Source organism: Cavia porcellus, unplaced genomic scaffold (assembly GCF_034190915.1).
Source record: "Cavia porcellus strain 051 isolate PalLab524CR breed Dunkin Hartley unplaced genomic scaffold, mCavPor4.1 scaffold_16, whole genome shotgun sequence".
Taxonomy (NCBI): domain Eukaryota; kingdom Metazoa; phylum Chordata; class Mammalia; order Rodentia; family Caviidae; genus Cavia; species Cavia porcellus.
The window spans coordinates 48,479,190-48,500,704 of record NW_026947499.1 but is presented as its reverse complement, the minus strand read 5'-3'; the positions used below and the strand labels follow the sequence as shown (position 1 = coordinate 48,500,704).

At 48.4% G+C, this 21,515-nt stretch overlaps 1 protein-coding gene across 5 annotated transcripts in view; it reads right to left on the bottom strand.

Annotated features, from left to right (window-relative positions):
- The window catches only part of Myh11 (myosin heavy chain 11), a 109,597-nt gene that overhangs the window by 18,750 nt on the left and 69,332 nt on the right, over positions 1-21,515 (bottom strand). For all 5 annotated transcript variants that reach the window (XM_013141690.2, XM_003477792.4, XM_013141691.2 and 2 more), the window contains 17 exons: positions 19,076-19,194; positions 18,156-18,308; positions 17,220-17,393; positions 15,871-16,044; positions 14,354-14,468; positions 12,110-12,303; positions 10,714-10,835; positions 10,561-10,630; positions 10,233-10,393; positions 8,865-8,973; positions 6,775-6,906; positions 6,467-6,673; positions 5,466-5,603; positions 4,663-4,786; positions 4,179-4,350; positions 2,952-3,164; positions 1,356-1,500 (listed from right to left, as the gene is read on the bottom strand). In XM_013141690.2, the coding sequence (XP_012997144.1) occupies positions 1,356-1,500; positions 2,952-3,164; positions 4,179-4,350; positions 4,663-4,786; positions 5,466-5,603; positions 6,467-6,673; positions 6,775-6,906; positions 8,865-8,973; positions 10,233-10,393; positions 10,561-10,630; positions 10,714-10,835; positions 12,110-12,303; positions 14,354-14,468; positions 15,871-16,044; positions 17,220-17,393; positions 18,156-18,308; positions 19,076-19,194 (2,522 nt within the window). The remainder of the gene's footprint in view (positions 1-1,355; positions 1,501-2,951; positions 3,165-4,178; positions 4,351-4,662; positions 4,787-5,465; positions 5,604-6,466; positions 6,674-6,774; positions 6,907-8,864; positions 8,974-10,232; positions 10,394-10,560; positions 10,631-10,713; positions 10,836-12,109; positions 12,304-14,353; positions 14,469-15,870; positions 16,045-17,219; positions 17,394-18,155; positions 18,309-19,075; positions 19,195-21,515) is intronic.

Below are 21,515 nucleotides of genomic sequence, written 5' to 3'. Positions count from 1 at the left end.
CTGTGTAACCTTGGGAAGCCTCTCGACCTCTCGGCACCATGGACCTCAGATTCATGTGTAAAGTGGGTTAATAGTGCCGCTATGGTCTGGACCTTCCGTGCGCCCGCAGGCTGATGTATATGTGTACGGCTTGGCCCCCAGGATGGTTCATTTGGGAGGTCAGGGAACCTTAAGAGGTGGGGTTTTGTGGGAGGTCTTTAGGTCCTAGGGGTGTGTTCTTGACAGGATGCTGGCCACCTCTCGGCTCCCTTTCACTTTCTGGCTGCAAGGTGAGTAGTTTTATTCCACAACAGGCTCCCACCAGGATGTACTACCTTGCCAGAGGCCTAAATTCAACAGACCAACTGATTACCAAAACTGGTAGCTATAACAATCTCAATCTGTCTGTCTCTCTCTCTGTCTCCCTCTCTGGCAGTACTGGGGATTGAAACCAGGCCTTTGGGAGCTACCTCTCCAACCCTTTTCTTATTTTTTGAGATAGGGCCTAGCTAAGTTGCTAAATTGCCCATCTGGGCTCGAATTTGTGATCCTCTTAACACAGTCTCCCACAGTGTTGGGCTTACAGGCCTGTACCACCACACCTGGCTTACCTTTCCTCTTTATAAACTGTCTCAGTTCTTACAGTGATAGAAAGCAGACTGCCAAGTGCCTGTCAGAGACGAGGTATGCAGACTGGCACAAGGTATGGGAAGTTCTTACTAAACACAAGCCACTGTTCTTATTGTCAGAACCTTGTACACCTTGTGATCTGTCTTCACACAGCCCCTGACATACATAGACTGAGTGTCCCTTATCCAAAATGCTTAGGACCAGGAAAGGCTTAGATTTCACATGTTCTTCAGAGTGTGGAATGTTTGCAGGTAGTTTGTAAGGAGGTATTTTAGGCCAGGAACTGGAGTCTAAACATAAAAATCACACTCTAGGTATATCTTATATACATGGACTGAAGGTAATTTTACACAATATCTTCAGTACACTGTGTGTGCATGCGTGAGTGCATGCATACTGGGGAGCAAACTCAGTTCTATACACATTATAGCTGCCCCCCCCCATTTTGAGACAAGGTCTCACTAAATTGCTCAGACCCGGCTTGAACTGTGATCCTCTTGATTCAGCCTCCCAGAGTGCTGGGATTATGGCTGTGTGCCACCACACCTGGCTACCACACTTGCATTTTGACTGACTCATGACAAGGAATGAGGTATGCAATTTCCCACTTGTGGTGTCCGACTGTATTCAGAAAGTTTTGGATTTTGGCACATTTCAGATTTTTGGGTGAGGAGGTTCAACCTGCAATGGTTTGAAGGCATTGACATGTTGGTCATATATGTGTTGTCACGAGCCTCGCAACGCACCCTCTTGAACTGCTCCAGCTGCTCCGTGAGCTCCTCCACTGCCTGCGTGTGTTTCTGCCTCATCTCCTGGACCTGGGCCTCGTGGGATCGTGTCTCCTCCTCCAGCGCCTTCTTCAGCACGGTCACTTCCTGCTCCCTCTTGGCCCTTGGCAAGAACAACAAGTGGATGGCACTCGGGGCAGCAGAGGGTCTCCTCTGATAAGTCTAACGGACAAGAGCTCTCCCACAATCCACAGGTAAAATCCTCCCATCACCCTTCCTTTGATATGTGACCTAGAGTAATTCTCCTAACCTCTCTAGACCTGAAATTTCCTCACCTGCAAAACGTGGAGTATATTACCTGGCCAGAATTTCTATCAGGACTAGCAAAGAAATGTGCACAGTCTTACTGAAAGAATATCTGAGAAATGCAAAATGTTTCTCAAATATAAATGCTGGCTCTCACTAGAAGGCAGGCCCTGAGCTACACTGATTATGTATATCATCCAATCCTCACAGCAACCCGAGCGGCAGGGATACCCTTTTTCCTGCTTTACAGATAAGAAAACTAAGGCTAAGTGGGGGTAAGCAGTGAGCTCACAGTGTCACAGCCACTGTGTGACAGAGCTATAATTGGAAGCCTGGCTGACCCGGAGCCCAAGGCTTTAATCACCACACTGCTTTTCTGTATCATTGGCTCAGCAGGAAGGGAGCAGAATATAACGCTGTCCTCCAGCTGGGCATGAGCCATGTACACAAGGGGTACACAAAGCTAGTACAGTCCCTGGTGCAGGAGGGACTCCAAATACATCCATATGTGTGCTGAGTGAATAAATGATCTCGTTTCCCTCAAGTAGCATTCATTATCTGGCAGATGGTCTGTTCCTGTTTTATGTTGTTGTTTGTTTACTTACAGTGAATCTTAAATTGAAGACTAATCTGATGGGTATTGTTTTAAAGTTTAACACAAAACATACTCTTGGAGATTTATACATACAAAAACCAGGAAGACATCACTTAAAAATGTTAACTGATAGGACTAAAGGTGACTTTTTGTGTGTATCCATTTCTATAGTGGGGTTTTTTTTTTGTTTGTTTGTTTGTTTTTTTGGCACTGGGGATCGAACTCACAACCTGGCGTTTGCCAAGCAGGCACTTACGCAGCTGAGCTAAATCACTGGCCCTCCATTTCTACAGTTTTAAGATTATTTCCTAATTGACTGTGCATTACTATTGTGATACAAAGTAAGATTAAACATAATAATGCTTCTTTTGATTCATTAAAACAAAATGCTGCCAGGAAGGTGAACTGTAAGACAGTGAGGTGAACCTTTTAGAGACTGAGTGCCCAAAGCACAACCCAAAACCCACTTATCTATCGCAATGTGCCAACACTAGAATTCAACCTTAATACTAAAGTTTTAGTTAGAAAAAATGACTGTTACCCAGCACTGGGCTGCTGAGGTGACCAGGATCACGGGCCAACAGAGAAGGCTCTGCATGCCTGCTGCGGCACACGTGCCACGGGTTCCCCACACTGGTGTCAAGCCGGAGGAGCCCCGCGATTCGGGGTTCGGGATTCTCTGTGGTTGTGGTCTCTGCTCCGCTGCGCCTCACCTGAGCTCCTGCTGGGTGGCCGTGGTGTCCAGCGTGTCCTCCAGCTCCGTCTTCAGTGCCTCCAGCTCCTCGCCAAGGTCTCGCTTCTGCTTCTCGGCCTTGTTCCTCGCAGCCCGCTCGGAGTCCAGGTCCTCCTGGAGGTCTGAGATGTGGCCCTCCAGCTCCCGGATCTTCTTCAGGGCATTATTCTTCTGGGCAATTTCGTCATCCAGCCTGCCAGGGAAGGCCCCCAGGATGAAGACCCCAGGACCCCCAGCCCTGCGATCTCACAGTGTGGCTGAAACAGTCACTGATGGTTCCAGGCTCTCAGAACACATTGCACCCCTACCCCTGAGTCACAAGGGACTGCAACTTGCCATGTTGGACAGCCTGGAGATTTGCTTGGGATGACAAAAATGATATAAAAAGCAGGTTACAGCCAGTTGTGGTGGTGCCTGTCATTCCAGTACTCCATGAGGCTGAGGCAAGGGGATTACGAATTCAAGCACAGCCTAGGTAATTTAGAGTTTAGTGAAACACTGTCTCCAAAAAAAAAAAAAAAGTCTGGGATATAGCTCAGTACAAAGGTTCTAGCTCAATCTGTGGTACCATGAAAAAATAATTGGGTCATGTGGGTGTGTGTGCACACGTACACATATGGGTAGACTGCCAAGCACTGGCCCCAGACTCGTGAGGGTGCTTGGTCCACGGTCCACAGCAGGTGCTTACCAGCTGCTTTCTGAATGGTGCACAGTTGTTTTTCCTCCCTTCCCTGGCTCTCACAGAGGCTGAACACTGCTCTAAGCAAAGTACTTGCCCAGGTGCTGCTTGGGACATTAAAACCTCGCCTGGGGGAGGCAGTGAGGAAGGCTCGAGTAGCGTGTGAGAAGCCAGGTTGAGCCCTGAAGGAGTTTCGTGGCTGGAGTGGGGCTTGTGTCTGTTTCTGACCATGGACCAAGAGAGGAGCCTTAGACATGTGGCATTTGAGATGCCATCAGAAAAAGATTCAGCAGGGGATTGAACATTGGAACTGGGGAGTAAACAAGAAAGACCTGGTTGCCCACGTGGCTACATCCCCACTCTAGGATGAGGAGATGCCAAGAGGATGCAAGTGGAGGGAAGAGAAAAAAGACAAAGGCAACCGAGTCCGTGTCAAGGGCCTGGGGCCACTTTGAGCAAGGCAGCTACTGTGACTGGCAACAGGTCCCAACTCGTGAATGCAGTGACATAGCTTGTACCCTTTGCTACCTTGCTAGAGCTGCCTGAAGCTCCTCCTCCTTCTTGGCCAGCTGCATCTTGAGCTCTGCGATCTGCGCCTGAAGGTCTGCTATCTGTTCGTGGAGGTCGCTGGCGTCACCCTCCAGCTTCCGCTTCAGCTTTTCCAGCTCCTGCCGGCTCTTCTCCTCCTTCTTCAATCGCACTGCAACAAAGCCAGGGTCTCAGAAGGTGGGCACCAGCAGAGGCACACCCAGCAAGAAGCTCGCTGCTTGGGCTTTTCCATGGAGAAAACTCACACACACACACACACACACACACACATTTGCCCACACATGGTCCTCAGGTCTTGGACTAGTATCCCAACAGAAAGTCAGGCCCCTTGATCAGCACCTTTATCAGTGTGTGCAGATTCGGGAGTGTGGATAGAGCCTGCTACTCGGAATTATCTGCTATTCTAGGATTTACTTTCTGATTTTCCTGGTTTAAAAGATATCCACTAAAAACCTCTTTTTACCTTCCAGTTCTGAAATCATGGACTCATGCTTATTTTTCAGCTTGGTCAGATTCTTGGCTTTTTCTTCCTCTTCTGCTAAATTTGTCGTCAAATCACTAATCCTCTCTTCAAGGAGTTTTCGCTCCTTTGGGGGGAAAAGAGAAATAGGCATTGGCTTTTTATTTTTCTTTACGATCTATGTTTTACTTAAAGTTACTTCTGTATAAACTTAAAAACAAACCCCACATTGTAACCATTGCAATCTAGGGTTTTGCAGAGCGAAGAGAAGATCCTTAATTTCCACTCCTCATCTCCTCACAGTCTGTCCCTCACCTCTGCCTTCAGGTGAAGGGACTCTCTTTCCACTTCTGCCATAGGCCAGCTGGCAAGCCATACATTCCCCTCTCTCCAACTCTTCCTCCCTCTGCAGGTTTCTACATAAATGTCCCTTCCTCCAGGAAGCTTTCCTGAGACCCTGCCTCCACCAACTAGTGTTCTGCTCTTATAGAGGGTGACCATCTCCTTCAGGGCCCTCAGCACAGTGGTGATCAATGGTTTCTGCAGTCTTACTAGAGTGTAAGCCCTGAGGACAAGGCCACCGGACACAGGACCTGGGTCATGGGAGGGCCCAGGCTAACAACAGCTCCGAGAACTAGCAGGACCCCCTCAGTGGGTGTTTAGTGATTGCTGCTGAGGGTGACCAACACATCCCAGTTTTCCCAGGGCTCTTCTGCTGTTAGGTCAGCAAGTGCTATCTCCCCAAAGCCCTTCAGGCCCTGGAGAAGAGCCTGTCCTGTCTGATGTACACTCTGCCTGCCACTCACTTTTGATAGTTTGTTGTTCTGATCATCCATGACCAGGATGTCATCCTCCAGTTTCTTGATCTTGGCCTCGGCCGTGACCTTCTCCAGCTGGAGCTTCTGCCTGGCGGCTTCCTCCTCCTCCAGCTGTTCCTCCAGGTCCTTGTCAGGAGGGAAAGGGATCAGAGCCTCACTCAGAGCAAAGTCACTATTAAGGAGCTCTGAAACTGACACATGAAGGCCAGGCCTGGTAACACTGCAGTCTCCTTCTAAAAGGAGGAAGTAAAAGACTTGAGTGAGCTACTTTGCTTTGTGGAGCTTCAGTCTCCTTGTCTGTAAAATGGGAATAGTGAGTGTGAGAGTGGTTCTGAAGTATGTCCACAAACACTGATATTCATTCCACCTAGAAGTAGAGCTCAGTTTCCCTCCCCCTGGACATGGGCTGGGCTCAGTGACTGCTTCTAGCAGACAGAATCAGGAGGCAGTTATGGAGCATGACTTGAGACTGCTCTATGAAAGGTGTTGCAGCTCTCTCCATCTTGGATCACTCTGTGGGTAGCCCATCACCATGGTGAGGACACCTGACCAGCCCCTGTGCCAAGGAACTTGAAGCCTCAGGGCAACAAACCTGAGGAAGAGCAACATGGAAATGGATCCTCTGGCCCAGACAAGCCTTCAAATGACTGTGATGCTGGCTTGCACTGTGACTGTAACCTCTTTAGAGACTCTGTGCCAGAATCACTAAGCTAAGTGCCTCCACTGCTAAGTTTGCACTGTTTTGTTATGTAGCAAAGTGACTCTTACAACTGCCCTTCACACAAGGTTGGTATCAGGAGATAGGGTAGCAGCACACAGAAAACAGGGTAGCAGCATCTGTATTCAAATCCCCACTCTAGCTCTGTGGCCTGGTGCAGAAGCACATCCCCACCACCCAGGCCTTGGCTTCTTCATCTGTCCAGCAAGTACATGTATTGTCCAGTGCCTGCATGTGCCTCCTTCCACAGGCAGCCACAGCAATGCTTTACCAGCATCTGCTGGGCCATCTTCTTCCTCTCAGCCTGCAGCTGCTGGCCCCGGTCTTCCTCCTCCTCCAGGCGGGCCTCCATCTCATGCAGGATCTCCTCCAGCTCCTGCTTCTTGGCTGCCAGACGGACCCGCATCTCTTCGGCCTCCGCGTACAGCTCGGTCTCTGCCTGCAGCTGTTCCTGAAGCAGGTTCTTCTCCTCGGTCAGCTGCTCAAGGTGGAGATGGCCAGTGAGAGGAGCCCCTGTCTTGCCCTTGGGACCGCACACAGCCCTCCCCGCAGCCCAGCCACATGCCCGCCTGGCCGCACCTGCGTGTGCTTCTGTTCCAGCTCCTTGAGCTCACTCTCTGCCTTCATCTGCCGCTCCTTGGTCTTCTGCAGCTCATCCTCCTTAGCCTGCATCTCTTCTTCTTGCCGTGTCACCTGCAGCAGTGGCTTCACCTGGGTACACAGACACCCATGTTTTCTTTTTGTGGCCAAAGAAATATATTCTATCATAGATCTGATCAGCAATTCTAAGCTCGGGACAGTTTTTCCCTCAACACCCATCCAGGGCATTCTGGGCAGTGTCTAGAGACATTGCAGGTTGTAACACTAGAGTGAATGATACAAATGTCATTAGTATCTAGTGGGTACTGGTCTGGGACACTGCTGAATGTCCCAGAATGTATGACACAGGCACCCACAACAGATGATCATTGAGTCCAAAATATTAATAGTGGCAAGGTTGACCTGGTTCAGTGTTGTTTTTGCAGCACTGGGCCTTAAGCATGCTGGGCAGATACTGTATTGTTAAGCCACATCCACAACCTGAGGAACGCTTAATAGAGCAACAGAAAAAAGTACTAGAAGAAAGGAGAAAGTCTCTCTCCTTTCCCCATCCTAGATCTATCCCAAGAGAGAACTACTCCTGGGAATGCTTATGATTCCCTCCAAGAAGAAAAGTGAGAGAGTCCTGCTCCTGTCTCCTATCTAAAGCATCACTCAAAGCCCCTTGTAAGCTTCCTTCAAAATAGACTTGAAGCCAAGCCTGGTGGCACATACCTGTATTCCCAGCACTCTGAGAGGCTGAGGCAGGAGTTTGAGTCCAGCCTTAGCAATTTAGGACTAAAAAAGGGCTGGGAATGTATCTCAGTGGGAAGGCCCTGAGTTTAATCCCAAGTACCAAAAAAAGAAAAAAGGAAAAAAAAAAAAAAACCCTTGAGATTATATTGCCTAGTTTTATGTTCTGCTTTTATTATTTAAAATCACAAGACAATTCTTACCCCATGCTGTTCATTGCATCTGCAATCTTTTTTTAGCTAGCCGTCATTTGTTAATAGTTGAAAAATTTTCCACTGAGGGGTGAACTAATCTGCCAAGGATTGGGCATTGAAATGCTGCCACTGTCAAATAAGGTCACGAGGAACGCCCTTAATCCCAATTTTCCTTATTTGAGATGGTTTTCAGATATATCAGTGGACATGAAGGTTTCTTAAAAACAGCTTCTCCCATGGTTCTTCACCATCTTGTCTCAACCCATTTATCCACCCTGGCCTGGCACAAGGAACCCCTGCTGATGTACACTGTGGCTTTCCTCAGGTGCTTAGCATAACATGCCATTATCTGTTCCTGTGAATTCCTCTTGTCTTGTCCCTCAGTTGTCTGAAATATTCATGAGGCCAGGGGACCAGGATGCCTGATTACAGTGGTGTCTCCAGCACCTGGCATGTACCTGGCACTTAATAAATACCCATGCCATGAAAAAGGTCTGTGCCAACTTGTATGCTCAAAAGCACACCCGGGGAAGCCCTGTTGCTGCATCTGAGCACGTCTTTGTGCAACATCCATATTTAACTAGCAAGGCTGCAGGAACCAGTCATGCCAAAGGCCCTTGGCCTCCCACAATGAGGAGAGAATAAAGTACGGGTAGGGTGGCAATCGGAGGGCTCTCTGGTATACACTGAGCAAAATGCTGTCGGACCTTTTTATGTATTATTATTGCTGTTGTCATGATTGTGGTGCTGGGGATCAAGCCCAGGGCCTCATGCATGCTAGGCAAGCACTCTACCACTCTACATCCCCAGCCCCCAAAGGAACATACTTAAAATAATGAAATTACTGGAATGAGATCAGGGTGGTGGTTGCCAGGGGCCACAGAGGGAAGTGGGTGTGGCTACGAAAGGGCAACATGAAGGATGCCCGAAGTGAAAGTGCCCTGCATCTGCACGAAGGTCAAGGCTAAAACCCACGTGGCCAAGGTGGGAGGACCTGCTCAGGCTTGGAAAGGTTGAGTACCAGCTCTCGGCTCCAGACCCACTTTCTGCCACCTCTTGGCCCTCATCGGGGGGTTTAAGTGGGGCCAAGGGATGGGAGGAGCTCTCGTGGCTTCTGAGAGGGGGCTGGGGCCAAGTACTCACTTTAGTGAACAGCCGCCACCACTGCCAGTTGCGCAGCTTGAGGTAGGCGGCGCAGTTCCTCTGAATCACCTTCATGGCTGTCAGCTGCTGCTGCCTCTTGGCAAAGGCCCTGGGGAGACAGGGATTGGGAAGCCATGTGCCTCCCCTATGGTCCACAGCATCCTGCCATGTAGTAGCCCAAACTTGCCTAGGATGTACCCTCTTCTCTCCAGCTCCAGTTCTCTCTTCTCTCAGGTCCTTCTGAGCATCACACATGCATACTGTCTGAGCACAGACCTCTTAAATAATCTGAGGCCAAGAGCCTTTCTCAGTGGGCAAGTGAGACCTCAGAATGCCCTGGACTCAGCTGGAATCCCAACAAAATCTAGAGTAAAAATCCATATTCCATCATTCCCACAGAGATCCCTTGTGCCCCTGGTTGCACCAGTTGAGTTTCTGACAAACCTGTTCTTTCCTTGATTGCATTTTATAAATCTTAAACCTTGACACCAAATCAGTACTTTTAAGGGCCTCTGGATGTGAGAAAACACAGAACATCGAACACAATCCTATTTTCTCTGCTTGGCTGCCATCTTTGATAGGGGTACGCTTTTAGAATTGCCCCAGTTATTTTGGAAGTGGGAAGGATGGCAACAGAGAATTTAGTTACGGAACTTAGCAAGTTTGGTCTGTTGTTGGAGAGTCTTCCAAATCTGCTCTTGACCACCTTGGGTCCACTTGGCAATGAATAACTTTGACTCAAGTAGGGGTCTATAGAGGAAGTGTGGCTTACACCCAGTTAACAGACAGAGAATTACTGAACCTGTCCATACAGTCCACTATAGGGTATGATTTTCATCAGAGAACCTGGGTCCTCAAGATTCACAGAACAGAGCCATCATGGGCCATCATGACTTCCAAGGCTCACGTCATTTATACATGGGAGATATAGATACTGTATAGCCAATGCTCTTTCCTCAGATCCTTTGCCCTATACTACCTTTTCTGAAATCAGAATCAGCCACTGGTCTCAGCTCTTTCCAAGAATCATCATTTCACCGACTCCTCCTGAACAATTCCATGAGTTAGAAATGAATTTGCTTATTTTCCAGTGGAGAAACCTGAGGCTCAGAGAGATACTGTAACTGTGCCATCAGCAAATAAGTAGGGGAAGCCAGGATAAAACCCAGGTCTAAAACTCCAGAGCCTGTGGGTTTACTTCATCACTGCACTCATAGCTTGTGCATATGTATAAAGTAGAGGCAATTCTCAACCAAAAGCTGTAATTCAATCGAGAATAAATTAGAACATGGGGCCAGAAATCCCTCTTGATATTTATGGGAGTGGTCTATTCTGAGGAGGTTTTAGGACAGGGGAAACTCTCTTTACTTTCTGGCCAGGTATCCACGGCACATGGCCTGGAAAGCCATGATGACATCAGTGATCTTCAAGTCTCGCTCCTCTTCCAGGTGAGCCAGGACCCCAGTGCGGAAGAAGATTTTGCTTTGTCCAATCCTATACAGGTTAGGGTCGAGTTCCAGGGCTTTGATCTGCAGAGGGAAGAGGGAAGAGAAAAGTTTCCATTTTCAACTGAGCCATTAGGCCAGTGGTGACAAATATCTAGGGATGGTCTCAACCCAGAGTAGCAAGTATTAGGGTGACGCAGGGCCAAGAGGTTGGAGCCAGATTTCTGGGGAAGATCTCAGGCTGAGCTCACCATGAGAATGCAGGCCTGCTTTCCATCCATGAAGCCTTTGGGAATAGCATTTGCTGCCAGGATCTCGTAGCTTCAAATATAAGACAGAAGTCACCAAGCACATCCCCATCTGTCTTTCCACCCTCCCGTTACCCACTGCCCCAGTGGGCTCACCGTTGGCGGAACTCTTGGAAGACAATCCTGTTGGGGAAGCCCTGTCGGCAGATGCGGATGCCCTCCAGCACACCATTGCACCGCAGCTGCTCCAGCACCAGGAAGGCATCTAGCTTGCCAGACTACAATGGCAGAAGAGACAATGGCCACTGGCTGGGACCCAGGGAGCAGCAAGCCCCAGACCCACCTTACCAGGCCATGGGTATTCACAGAGGCACCAGGCATGGTTTGGCTGAGAGGTACGGCACTGTCATGTGCCTTTGCCAGGTTTCCGTCCCTTTTCACTGGCACTGCTTGTCCCATGACCTCACTTGTACTTGGTGGCACTAGCATCCCCTGGCTGGAAACTTCAGCTTCTTCCTCAGAGCATCTCCGTCACTTCCTGTCCACCACCTATTCTGTACGTCCTACTTCCCGAGTCTCTCCTAATCTGCCCATATTTCCACTGCCACTGTCTACCATTGTGAATGCCCACATTTCCACTGCCACCTGGTCAACCACTGTAGCTTTACACCTGGTCTTCTCCCTGCTGTCCTACCTTCTCCTCCAGCCCCTCATCCCATCTAAAATATAAACCTGACCGCAACTTACACTGCTTAAACTCCCCACAGCTTTCTACAAACAGGAGGCCAAGATCTGGTCAGCACCGAACTCCATGATTGAGCCGTTACCTGCACACACCGTCATGCATCTTCCTAACTCCTACCTCACACCACCACGTGCCACACGAAATGTCCTACCTAGCATTTTCTTGCCCACACCTTTCATTCTCACCTCTACACTGTTATTTCTCCTGGCTCCCTGCTGAGGTTGCCCTTTTCTCACACACACTTTGCCACGTTGATGCCTACTTATTCTTCTAGGTTGTGTTCCCTACGAAGCTTTCTCTGAGCCCTGAGGCTGGGGCAGGAGCTCTGGCTCTTTGGTGTTCTTGTAATTTATCACTGTGACTATCCGCTGGTGCTGGGATCTCCCACTACCTCAGCACCACGGACACTTAGGATAGGTCATTCTGCACAGTGGGAGCACACTCTGCACTGCAAGATGTTTAGTAGCCTCCCTGGTCTCTGCCCCTTCCAGCTGTGACAACTAAAGATGTCTTCAGTTTTTCCAACACTGTATCCCAAGCACCTGGCACAAATAGCAGCTCAGTAAATATTTACTGGAATCACGAAAGAGCAAGTGGGTTAACGCCCTCAACGGCCCATAGCTGGACGTCTATATACTACTTTTCTCCCTTGCTTTCTTTTACCTCCAGGTTCAGACGACTTTCTACCCCTCCCACCCTGGTTGGCCTCAGTGTGGCCTTCCCCACAGTCCACCAATGACATCTCTGGGCAACATCCCAACCACTCGGGGCAGCCCTGGGCCAGGAGCCCGGGAGCAGAGGCCTTACCCTCTTCTCATGGTTGGGGATGATGCAGCGCACAAAGTTGGGTGTTGTGTTGCGCAGCGTGGTCATCAGCTTGCCCAGCTGCTCCTTATATAGCTGCCCCACTGTGCGGAACATTCCTTTCTTGGTTTTGGAGGCACTGGGCATCGAGCTCTCTGTCATCTTGGCCATCTGGTCCAGCCCCACGATGCGGTCCACTGGGAGTATATTAAGTGTGGCGTCAGCTTCCCACCCAGCCAAGGGCCCTCCACCCTGCAACAACTGGAAGACTTGGCCCACAGGCAGCAAGCAAGGATCTGATGGGGAACATTCTCTGCAAGTTTCCAAGTACTCTTGGGAGGCACCACCCCCATCTTCTCCTCTGACAACCAGTGCTTTCACCTCCGGCAGGAGTAGGGAGATGCATGGGAGGGGAGCTTCCAAATACTGTCCATGTGGGAAATCCAAAGAGTGCCTGAGTGACAAAAAGGACAAATATCCCCTGCTCTTGCCATAGAGGATTGGGAGCCAATCCCGTTCTTGCTTACGGTTCACTGAGTAACCCTGGTGGCAATATAGCATCTGCCCTTGGGACAGGGAAAGCACATGAGATATGCAAAGTGCTCACTTCCCTGTCTGCCTTTAATCCACCTTCTGTCCACAAGTATTTAGTGAGGACCTACTGTATACCAAGCTTCTAGGATACATTACAAATCATGTAAAGACCCTCCCCACACAGCTTATGGCCCACGGGAGGAGATAGACACTGATCAGGTAAGCATACAGTATTTCAGGTATGATGGGTGCTTAGAAAAATAAAGAAGGTGCTAGGTATGGTTGGACACATGCCTATAATCCCAAATCCTAAACCTGGAAAGCTGAAGTTAAAGGATGGTAAGTTTGGAACTGAGACTCAAACTCATGACCTTGGACTTGCCAGGCAGGCACTGTGCCACTGAGCTATAGCCCGGGACTAGAAGATGGCAAGTTTGAATCCAGTCTGAAAAACACAGTGATTCAGTGAGATCCTGTCTCAAAATTTTTTAAAATAAAAATTAAAGAAGGATAATGGGGGGAGATGGGGCACTCCAGTAGACAGGGTAATGGGGGAGTTGTCTGTTTAATAAGCTGATATTTGAGCAGAGATCAGAAACAAGTAAATGACCACCCCGGTATCCTGGGCACAAATGTTCTGGGCATAGAGTGTAGCAAACATTCAGAGATAAGATCCTGGCACATTAGTTAGTGCTCAACAAAGTGGGCGCTGATGGTATTTTTATTACTATGGGTTCTTTTTCCTCTAGGATGGAATGAGAGACTGGCACCAGCCCAGCAGGTGCTGCACACGCCACGCCACGCCCTCTGGCCTTGGACTGCACCATTGCTGCACCTCGAATGTAGATTCCATGCAATAGCATTCTTGGTTTGATGGTCAGTCCCACAAATCTGCAGGCTCTGTGAGGAAAGGGCCCAGCTGGGCTCACCAGGAGACCTGGCAGGAGGTTTCCTCAGGTCAGATGCTACACAGATCAGGCACAGGGCCATGGATGGCCTCTGTCACTGCAGAGTTGGGCATGCCCTAAATAACGGAAGCCAGTCCTTAAACCACAGGCCACAGGCATGTGCTCTGGGACTTAGAGTCAGAGCCAAAGCAGCAGACTCCCCAACCCTGATAGTCACCACAACTGCACGTTGTGCAGAACGTGTGCTCTCTGATTCTAAAGGCCGCCAGCAAGAGATCCCGAGACCAACAGAAATGTGTTAGAAATGCAGATTCCCAGGTCTCTTCTGCCCCACTGACTCAGTGTCTGTGGAGAAAGCTGGGTTTAGCAGGGGATTCTGAAGCTGGCTCCAGGGTGAGCCCCACCAGTCTAATACAACCCTCATGAACAGTGTACATGAGGCAGGAACTGTTACAGTCTTCCCAGTTTACTCATGAGGACACTGAAGCTTAACCAAGTCAAGTGACTTATCTAAGACCTCACAGCTAGTACACAGCAGAGACTGAATGAAATGAAGTCTCAAACTTGAGCTGAGACAAAACTGTCCCAATTCACCATGCCTAAAGCACTATTTCTTCTCGTGACTGCCTAGCCCTGACTGCTGGACCTTCTTGCTGGGATCCAGGCAGGGGATGGCAGGATTCAGCTGCCATGTGGAGTAAGAGAGTGATCGTTTCAACATGACATTGCCAGCCAATGCCAACATGGGGGCACTAGGACGAGGTGGATAACCAGGGTGTTCTACCCTCAGAGGGAAGGGGCTCACCATCCTTCCACAGGTCAGCTACGAACTTGTCTGAGGAGGCGTTGAGGAGGGAGGTCACATTGTCATTCAGTGGGTCCATGTTCTTAGTCAGCCAGGCACTTGCATTGTAGTCCACCTGTCAAGAGCCACGCCATCAGTCAGATACCCTCACTTTTGTCAGATAATAAAGGCAGAGATCGAGTCCTCCCCTCTTTTCCCAGGTCTTTTGACCTCAGAGAGAAAAATTGCATTTGTGTCAGCCATGATGGATCTCCACAGACACCAAAAAGAGACTGACAGACCAGCACAGTACTCTCAAGGACTCTGTGCACCACAGGACACCAACAGAAGGAGCACTTCTGGGAGGGCCTCTGTATTCCACATACCCTCCTAGCTACCCTCTCTCTGGCGCCCCCCCACCCCCGAGTCTGGCACAATGCCTGTGAGTTCAGGAAAAGCTAAAGCAGTGTCAAATGGTGGCAAGGCCCTCCCTAGCCTCCCCCTCCCCCAGAAAGGGCCTGACAACAATCTTAGCTTTAAAATTAAGTGTGGGATCTTCTCCACACTCTGATAAGGATTATATTTATAACTTGAAGATTTTGTTATGTGGATGTATAGGAAGAGGATATCTAAAGCTCCTGACTTGAACACTGAAAGTAACCAAACTCTAAATTTGATTACTGTGACTATGAAAGGAAAGCAATGGATATTGCAGACCTAGTGGGTTATTATGGGATATGGGTTGTTACAATGATGAGTCCTGATCTGAGAAGAAACCGGAAAGCCCTTCTAACGTTGGGAAAATGAAAATATTATCTCTATATGATTAAAGGAATATGTACTCCCTTGAACATAAGGTGGGAGTTGGGAGGCTTTTTTGGAAACTAGCCCAGAGGATTGATATTTTCAGTTTGGTGAGCCTTCTAGTCTAGCAGCTTCAGTCTGTAAACAACAAAACTTTATTTACAAAAACAAGCTGTGGGCCATATTTGGTCTTTGGGCTGTAGCTGGCTGGCATTCTCTGTCCCTGGGGATACTGGGAAGTCAACAAAATAATTCTGCAAGGTAGACTAAACCATGTCTTTTCTATGTGGGTGCCACAAGGCGAGTTCCTCTGCACTAAAAACTCAGACAAGATGATGATGTAAACAATGACAAAGATGATAGCAATCATGAGTCCCCCAGATGCAGCAGGCTGACAGTGGCAGGGGGGTTTCTGTTACACCTAAGAGTAGACCTGTTGGTTACCTGGTTCCAGCTGGACCTTCCTGTTTGGTTTAATTTCATAGCAGAGAGGATTTAGAGTCTATCCAAGAAAGAACAGCCTCACAACCAGGATTGAAATCTATTAGAGAAACTAAACCTCATCTCTCAATTGATGCTTAGACACTACAGGACTTAGTTGAGATTTGATTTGCTGCATGACGTTGGCATTTGTAGGCAGTCCGAGGGTTCCACTGCTCCCAGATTACTCCCACTCTGCCCGTCCACCTGGGTTCCCCTGGAACGGAGTATGCCCTGGGCCTGCCAGCTGGTACCTTTCCCGCATAGTGGATGATGGAGAACTCGGTTTTATCTTTGAGTTGCTTGGGCTTCTGGAACTTGGGGTGGTTGCCCTGTTCAGTGCACAGCTTTTCCACAAAAGACTTGTCAGTGGCTTTGGGGAACCAGCACTCCTCATCCAGCAGGGCCAGCACACCAGGAGGGTTGTTCTGTGGAAGACAAGCCAGGAAGGGACCCATTGAGACCAGAGGCTCCTCTGGGCTTTAGGCTCACCAGGAAAAGCCCGCCACCAAAAGTATATTGACATCCCTAGGCTGTTACCCACATCTAAAATGTGCTGTTGTCCCCATTACCACAGCTCCCAGAATCCTGAATACCCTGAGGCCAATGAATAGAATGGAATGGGGGTGGGGTGGGGTTAGAAGGCCGACATCAACCAACCCCGAAATGTGTATGGCTGCCCCCTTGTGGGCAACACAGAGCACCACAAGGTTGTGAATCTTGAGAATTTGTTGCTTTGTTTCCTTATAAATTCACCTATAATTTCTTTGTAAAGCACTTCCTTGTGGCTGGGAGGGTCTGCCTAGAACATCGCCAAATTTGCACATTCCATTCACCCTGATGGAATAGCCTTCCCTTTTGGACTCAACCCGGAAGCTTGCGGACTGCTCCGTCCAAAGCTGAGCTTCCTAAGTCACTTTCCATGGTGGCCTGATGAGAAGTTTCAGTTGCATAGTTTGTCTGGTTTCACAGTCTCTTCCTCCAAGAGAGCATGGCTTGAGTCTGTCTCATTCACAGTTACATCCCCAGTCCTTAAGGAAGGAGCCTAACTTACAGTAGATGCTCAGCAAATTTTTGCTCAACGAATGAGGTTGGCAGTGCACCACTGTAAACCTAGCACCCTGGGAGGCTGAGGCAAGAGGATTGCAAGTTTGAACCCAGCTGGGAGACCTAGCAATTTAGCAAGACTTTGTCTCAAAACAAACAAACAAAAAATAAAAATAAAAAAGGGTTGGGGATGTAGCTCAGGGCTAGGTTCTATACTACAGGCTCTAGGTTAAATACTACAAAATAATCATCACCTGTCTACCATTAATTATTCACATACTATAGTGAGTTTGGGATATATCAGAAAATAAAACAGTCTTTGGGAGGGAATGAACGGGAGAGGAGAAGGAAAAGGAAAAGAAGCGAAGGAAGAAAATGAGGAAAACAGAATAAAAAATACTTTTAGGATAATGCAAATGTGAGCTTACAAAGTCACAGTTTACAGCTTTTTAGGTCTTGGAGCTGAGTTGCAGAGCACGCACAGAGGCGGTGGCTCTGCGTGCGTCCTAGCCAGGCAGCGCATGCGCGCTACCACCACCCACCCACCGTCCCTCACCGGGCGCTCGATGAGCTCGATGCAGGGTTGCAGGTCGAGGCCGAAGTCGATGAAGTTCCACTCGATGCCCTCCCGCTGGTACTCCTCCTGCTCCAGGATGAACATGGTGTGGTTGAACAGCTGCTGCAGCTTCTCGTTGGTGTAGTTGATGCACAGTTGCTCGAAGGAGTTCACCTGCACGCGCGACATGGGCTGGGTGAGCACCTGGCAGGCGCCAGTCAGAGGGCTGTTCTGTATCTGAGCACCTGCCCAGGGGCCCCAGGAAGCGCCTGGCAAGAGCCACGTGGGCCACTCCCTGGTCTCACAGAGAGCTGTGCCGGACTGACCATGGACCTTTCACAGAGAGGAAAAGGAGGCTCAGGGACAGAGAAATTCTGCTGTAGACGTCTTTTGCATATACATCACTCCTGGACTTTCTCTTCCTCTGACATTTTTCTCCGAAGTGTGACGTAGTAAACAGCTACGCTACATGAAATACTGCACGAGCTTGAAGACAGTACTTGGCTTGGAAGTGACCAAGTAACTTGGAGTCGGTGGGACTCCTAATTCAAGATTTTGGTTGGAATTGTTAGGGGGAAAATGTCCCTTTTTTCCTGCCAGCATCACTGGGAGACTTTTTGGAGCTGTGGCAAGCCTCTTGCCACCATGAAGAGACAGCCACTTGAGGATGGAGCCAATATGGGGAGGCAAAAGAGAAATGATAGATTAGATCTTGTCTCTAAGAGCCAGCAGTTCCTCCGCTGTCTCAGTCACACAGATCGATACATTCCAATTGGATTTTTGTCTCTCCCATGCTCAAGTTTCTAACCTTAACTAAATAGCTTCCTACTCTAAAGTAGCCAACTGCACACTTTTCTCCATAATATAATGATTTCTGTAAGCAGAAGCCCCATCAGAGGACCATAATTATAGCTGTCATGATCTCACCAAGCTTACCTCAAAGATCTCAAATCCAGCAATATCTAGGATGCCCAGGAAGGAAGCTCCTTGCCGATGGGTCTTGTCCAGGGCTTTGTTGACGCGGCTGAGTATCCAGCGGAAAAGGCGTTCATAGGTGGCCTTGGCCAAAGCCTCTATAGCAAAGTCAGCCTGCAGTGGTAGCGACGTCACACAGTTATTCCCAGCAAGCTGTATTTGTGCATGAGCAGGCTGGAGGTTTGGGTTTTTCTTCTCCCCCTACCTTTAATCACTCCTTTAAAAAGTAGATCCCCTCTACAGCCCAAGGATAAACAGTTAAACTGGTCAGACCTAAGGAATGAGTGTGTAGATAATGGACTATCCCCAGGCAGGGGGACTCTGGGAGCTGTTACCTCCCAGGATCGTGTAGGGGCAGTCAGTCATTTCCACAGATGAATCTCTAAGGTCAGACCTTGTACTGATAACTAAAATACCAAAGTAAGGTCACGAATAAGGGACTTTGCTGTTCTTGTTTAGCAGTGTGTCCTTAAAGCCTGACATGGGACTGAGAATATTCTATTACTGGATGGATGAGGGTTAAAGACAAAATGGATGAATAAATAGGGGGAAGGTAGATATGTGGATGAGTGAATGGATGAATAGTGGACGGGTGGAGGGATGGATGGATAGATGGATGGATGGTTGCATGGGTGGATGGGTGAATAGATGGATAAGGGGACAGATGACATTGGATAGATGTTGGCTGTGTATGGTTGGGTGGATGAGTGGGTGGGTGGATGGAGGGATGATGATGGATCCGTTGATGAACTGATTGATGGGAGGATAGGCGGGTGTGTGATTAGATGGGTAGATAGATAGATGGATGATGCATGGATGGATGGACAAGTGGATGGTTGGATGGAACATCCTACTGGAATACGTGGCAAAAGCATTATTACCTGCTCCTTTGTCTGAGCTTTCTGTACCACATCCCGTCCAACTTTGATACGTGGGGTTAGAATAGATCTGGTAAAATCTGTCACATTAATTCCCACAAGGTGGCAAACTTTCTGAGCAGCTAGAAGAGAAAAGAGGCATCTTGAGTGCACCACAAAAGAGAAGGCCCATAAAGGAAGGCACCCTAGTCCATGGACATGTGTGGTCCGTGCACCCATGGGTGCTCTTGGAGAAGGGAGGCTTAGGGTGGTGAACCCAGCATGAGTGTGGTCTAAAGACCACAGTCACTAGTGACATCACCCTTAGTTTCTGTTAAGAGGCAATGCCATGGGGGCCCGGAAGTATGCCTCAATGTGGGGCTCAGGGTCAGGAAGATCTAGGTACCAGTGCTGGCTCCAAATCATGTGACTATAGCTAAGGTATTTGATGTCCTGACGTCTTGTTTTCCTTGGCTTTATGAGTCAGCAGTTGGATACCTCATCAACTGGATTAGGTGAGGAAAGGCATGTAGAGGGCTTGACGTAGCAATTATTCAGTAAATGTCTGCTTCATTGATCTAGGACATGCGTGTCAGCAGTGTGTATGGGAGTGTGTGGGAACTGAATGAAATGGAGTCCTGGATAGCAGTCACGGGGAAAGACTCCTCTCTCTCTCTCTCTCTCTCTCTCTCTCTCTCTCTCTCTTTCTTAGCTGGAGGTGATTATGTCCCCATAGGACACTTGGCCCTGTCTGGAGTCATTCTTGGTTGTCACACTGGGAGTGAGTATAGCTGAGGAATGACCTAGACAATGACGAGTATTGACGGAAAAGCACAAGGCGCAGCTTTGTGCAATTGCAAGCGCATCTACGTGGGTCAGACACCGATCTGTGAGCGTGTAAAAGCAGACCGGAAGGGGATGGAATAAAATACAGTTTTGGTTGCCAGCTGATACAGGTACAGGCAAGAGAAGGAACCCAGCTGGAGAACAAGGGGGCAGAACGTCACCTACTCTGTCACATTTTCCTTTTAAAGATGAATCACCCTACCCTAACCCTATTTAAACATGAATAACCCAAATCCTAACCCTAAATATATTCCCAAACACCAGGTATGGATAAAGGACACATGGGTTGTTATAATATTGTATATTTTTATGCATTCAAAACTTTTTTTAAAAACCCTCCATCAGCTGTTTTTTGAACGTGAGGATTACTGGTGTTGCACAGCAGCTTGCACTTGCATAGTGGACATAAAAGTGAGTTTAGACTGTCCTTTCCCATCACTCCTTTCCCTGCAGGTCTCTCCTGAGAGTTGACCATTACCTTCCATAGCAGGGGAGTGTAACAGACAAGGAAGGTCTAATGGGTGAGCCGTGAAGACTGAGACAAACAGCACAACGATGTCCAGGCTGATGGCTCGGGCCACAGTGGATAAGAGCTGGTGGACCGGAACCCTACAATGGCCAGTGACCTTCTCAGAACACAAAATACTAGTTATTAGCAGGTAGGGTTGTCAGGCTGGGGATGAGGGGCAATATCCCTAATTAAATGTACATTTCAGATAATGAAGAATACTTCTTTAGTATAATTCTAACCCAGTATGCTATGGAAATAATTTGTAATAAAAAATATCTGTTGCTGATCTGAAACTCACACTTAACTGGACCTCCTGAACCTTAGCGCATTTGAAGGAACCTGAGCTCTGTTTTTTTTTTTAAATTTAGTTTTTGTGCCAAGGATTGAACTCACAACCTCACGCTGGCCAGGCAGGTGCTTATGCCATGGAGCTAAATCCCTGGCCCTCAAGCTCTGTTTCCCAATAAGACCATACGTGCCATAAGAAGGACCAGTCCTGGTGTATGCCTGTAATCCTGGCACTCTGGGAAGCTGAGGTAGGAGGATCACAAGTTCAAGCCTGGTCTGGGCAAAATTTAGCAAAATCTTGTCTCAAAATTTAAAAAAAAATTTTAAAAAGGTTGAGATGTAGCACAGTGCTAAGACCTCAGGTTTAATTCCAAGTACTGGCAAAAGGAAAACAAATGTAAAAAGGAATAATCTTGCTTCCTGCTGTTGCCAATACCTGATGTACAGTAGGCGCTCAAGAAATACTGAAGCCAGTTGTAGTGATGCATGCCTGCGATCCCAGCACTCTGGGAGGGTGAGGCAGGAGGACCTCAGGTCCAAGCTCAGCCTGGACCACTGAATCACTTAGTGGGACCCAATCTCAAAATAAAAAATAAAAAAAAAGAGCTAGGGATGTAGCTCAATGTGAAGGCCTGAGATTCAGTCCCCAGCATCGGGAGCAGAGGAACGAAGACTTGTTTAACAAGCAAATGTGTGGAGGGTTTTAGAAGAGACAAACCCTAACAGTGGTGGCAAACCTATGACACCCTAGCGTGGTGGGCTGTTTCTATCATCGAAAGATCTCAAAGGTTCCCCATCACGGAACCCTAAGGATCTGTC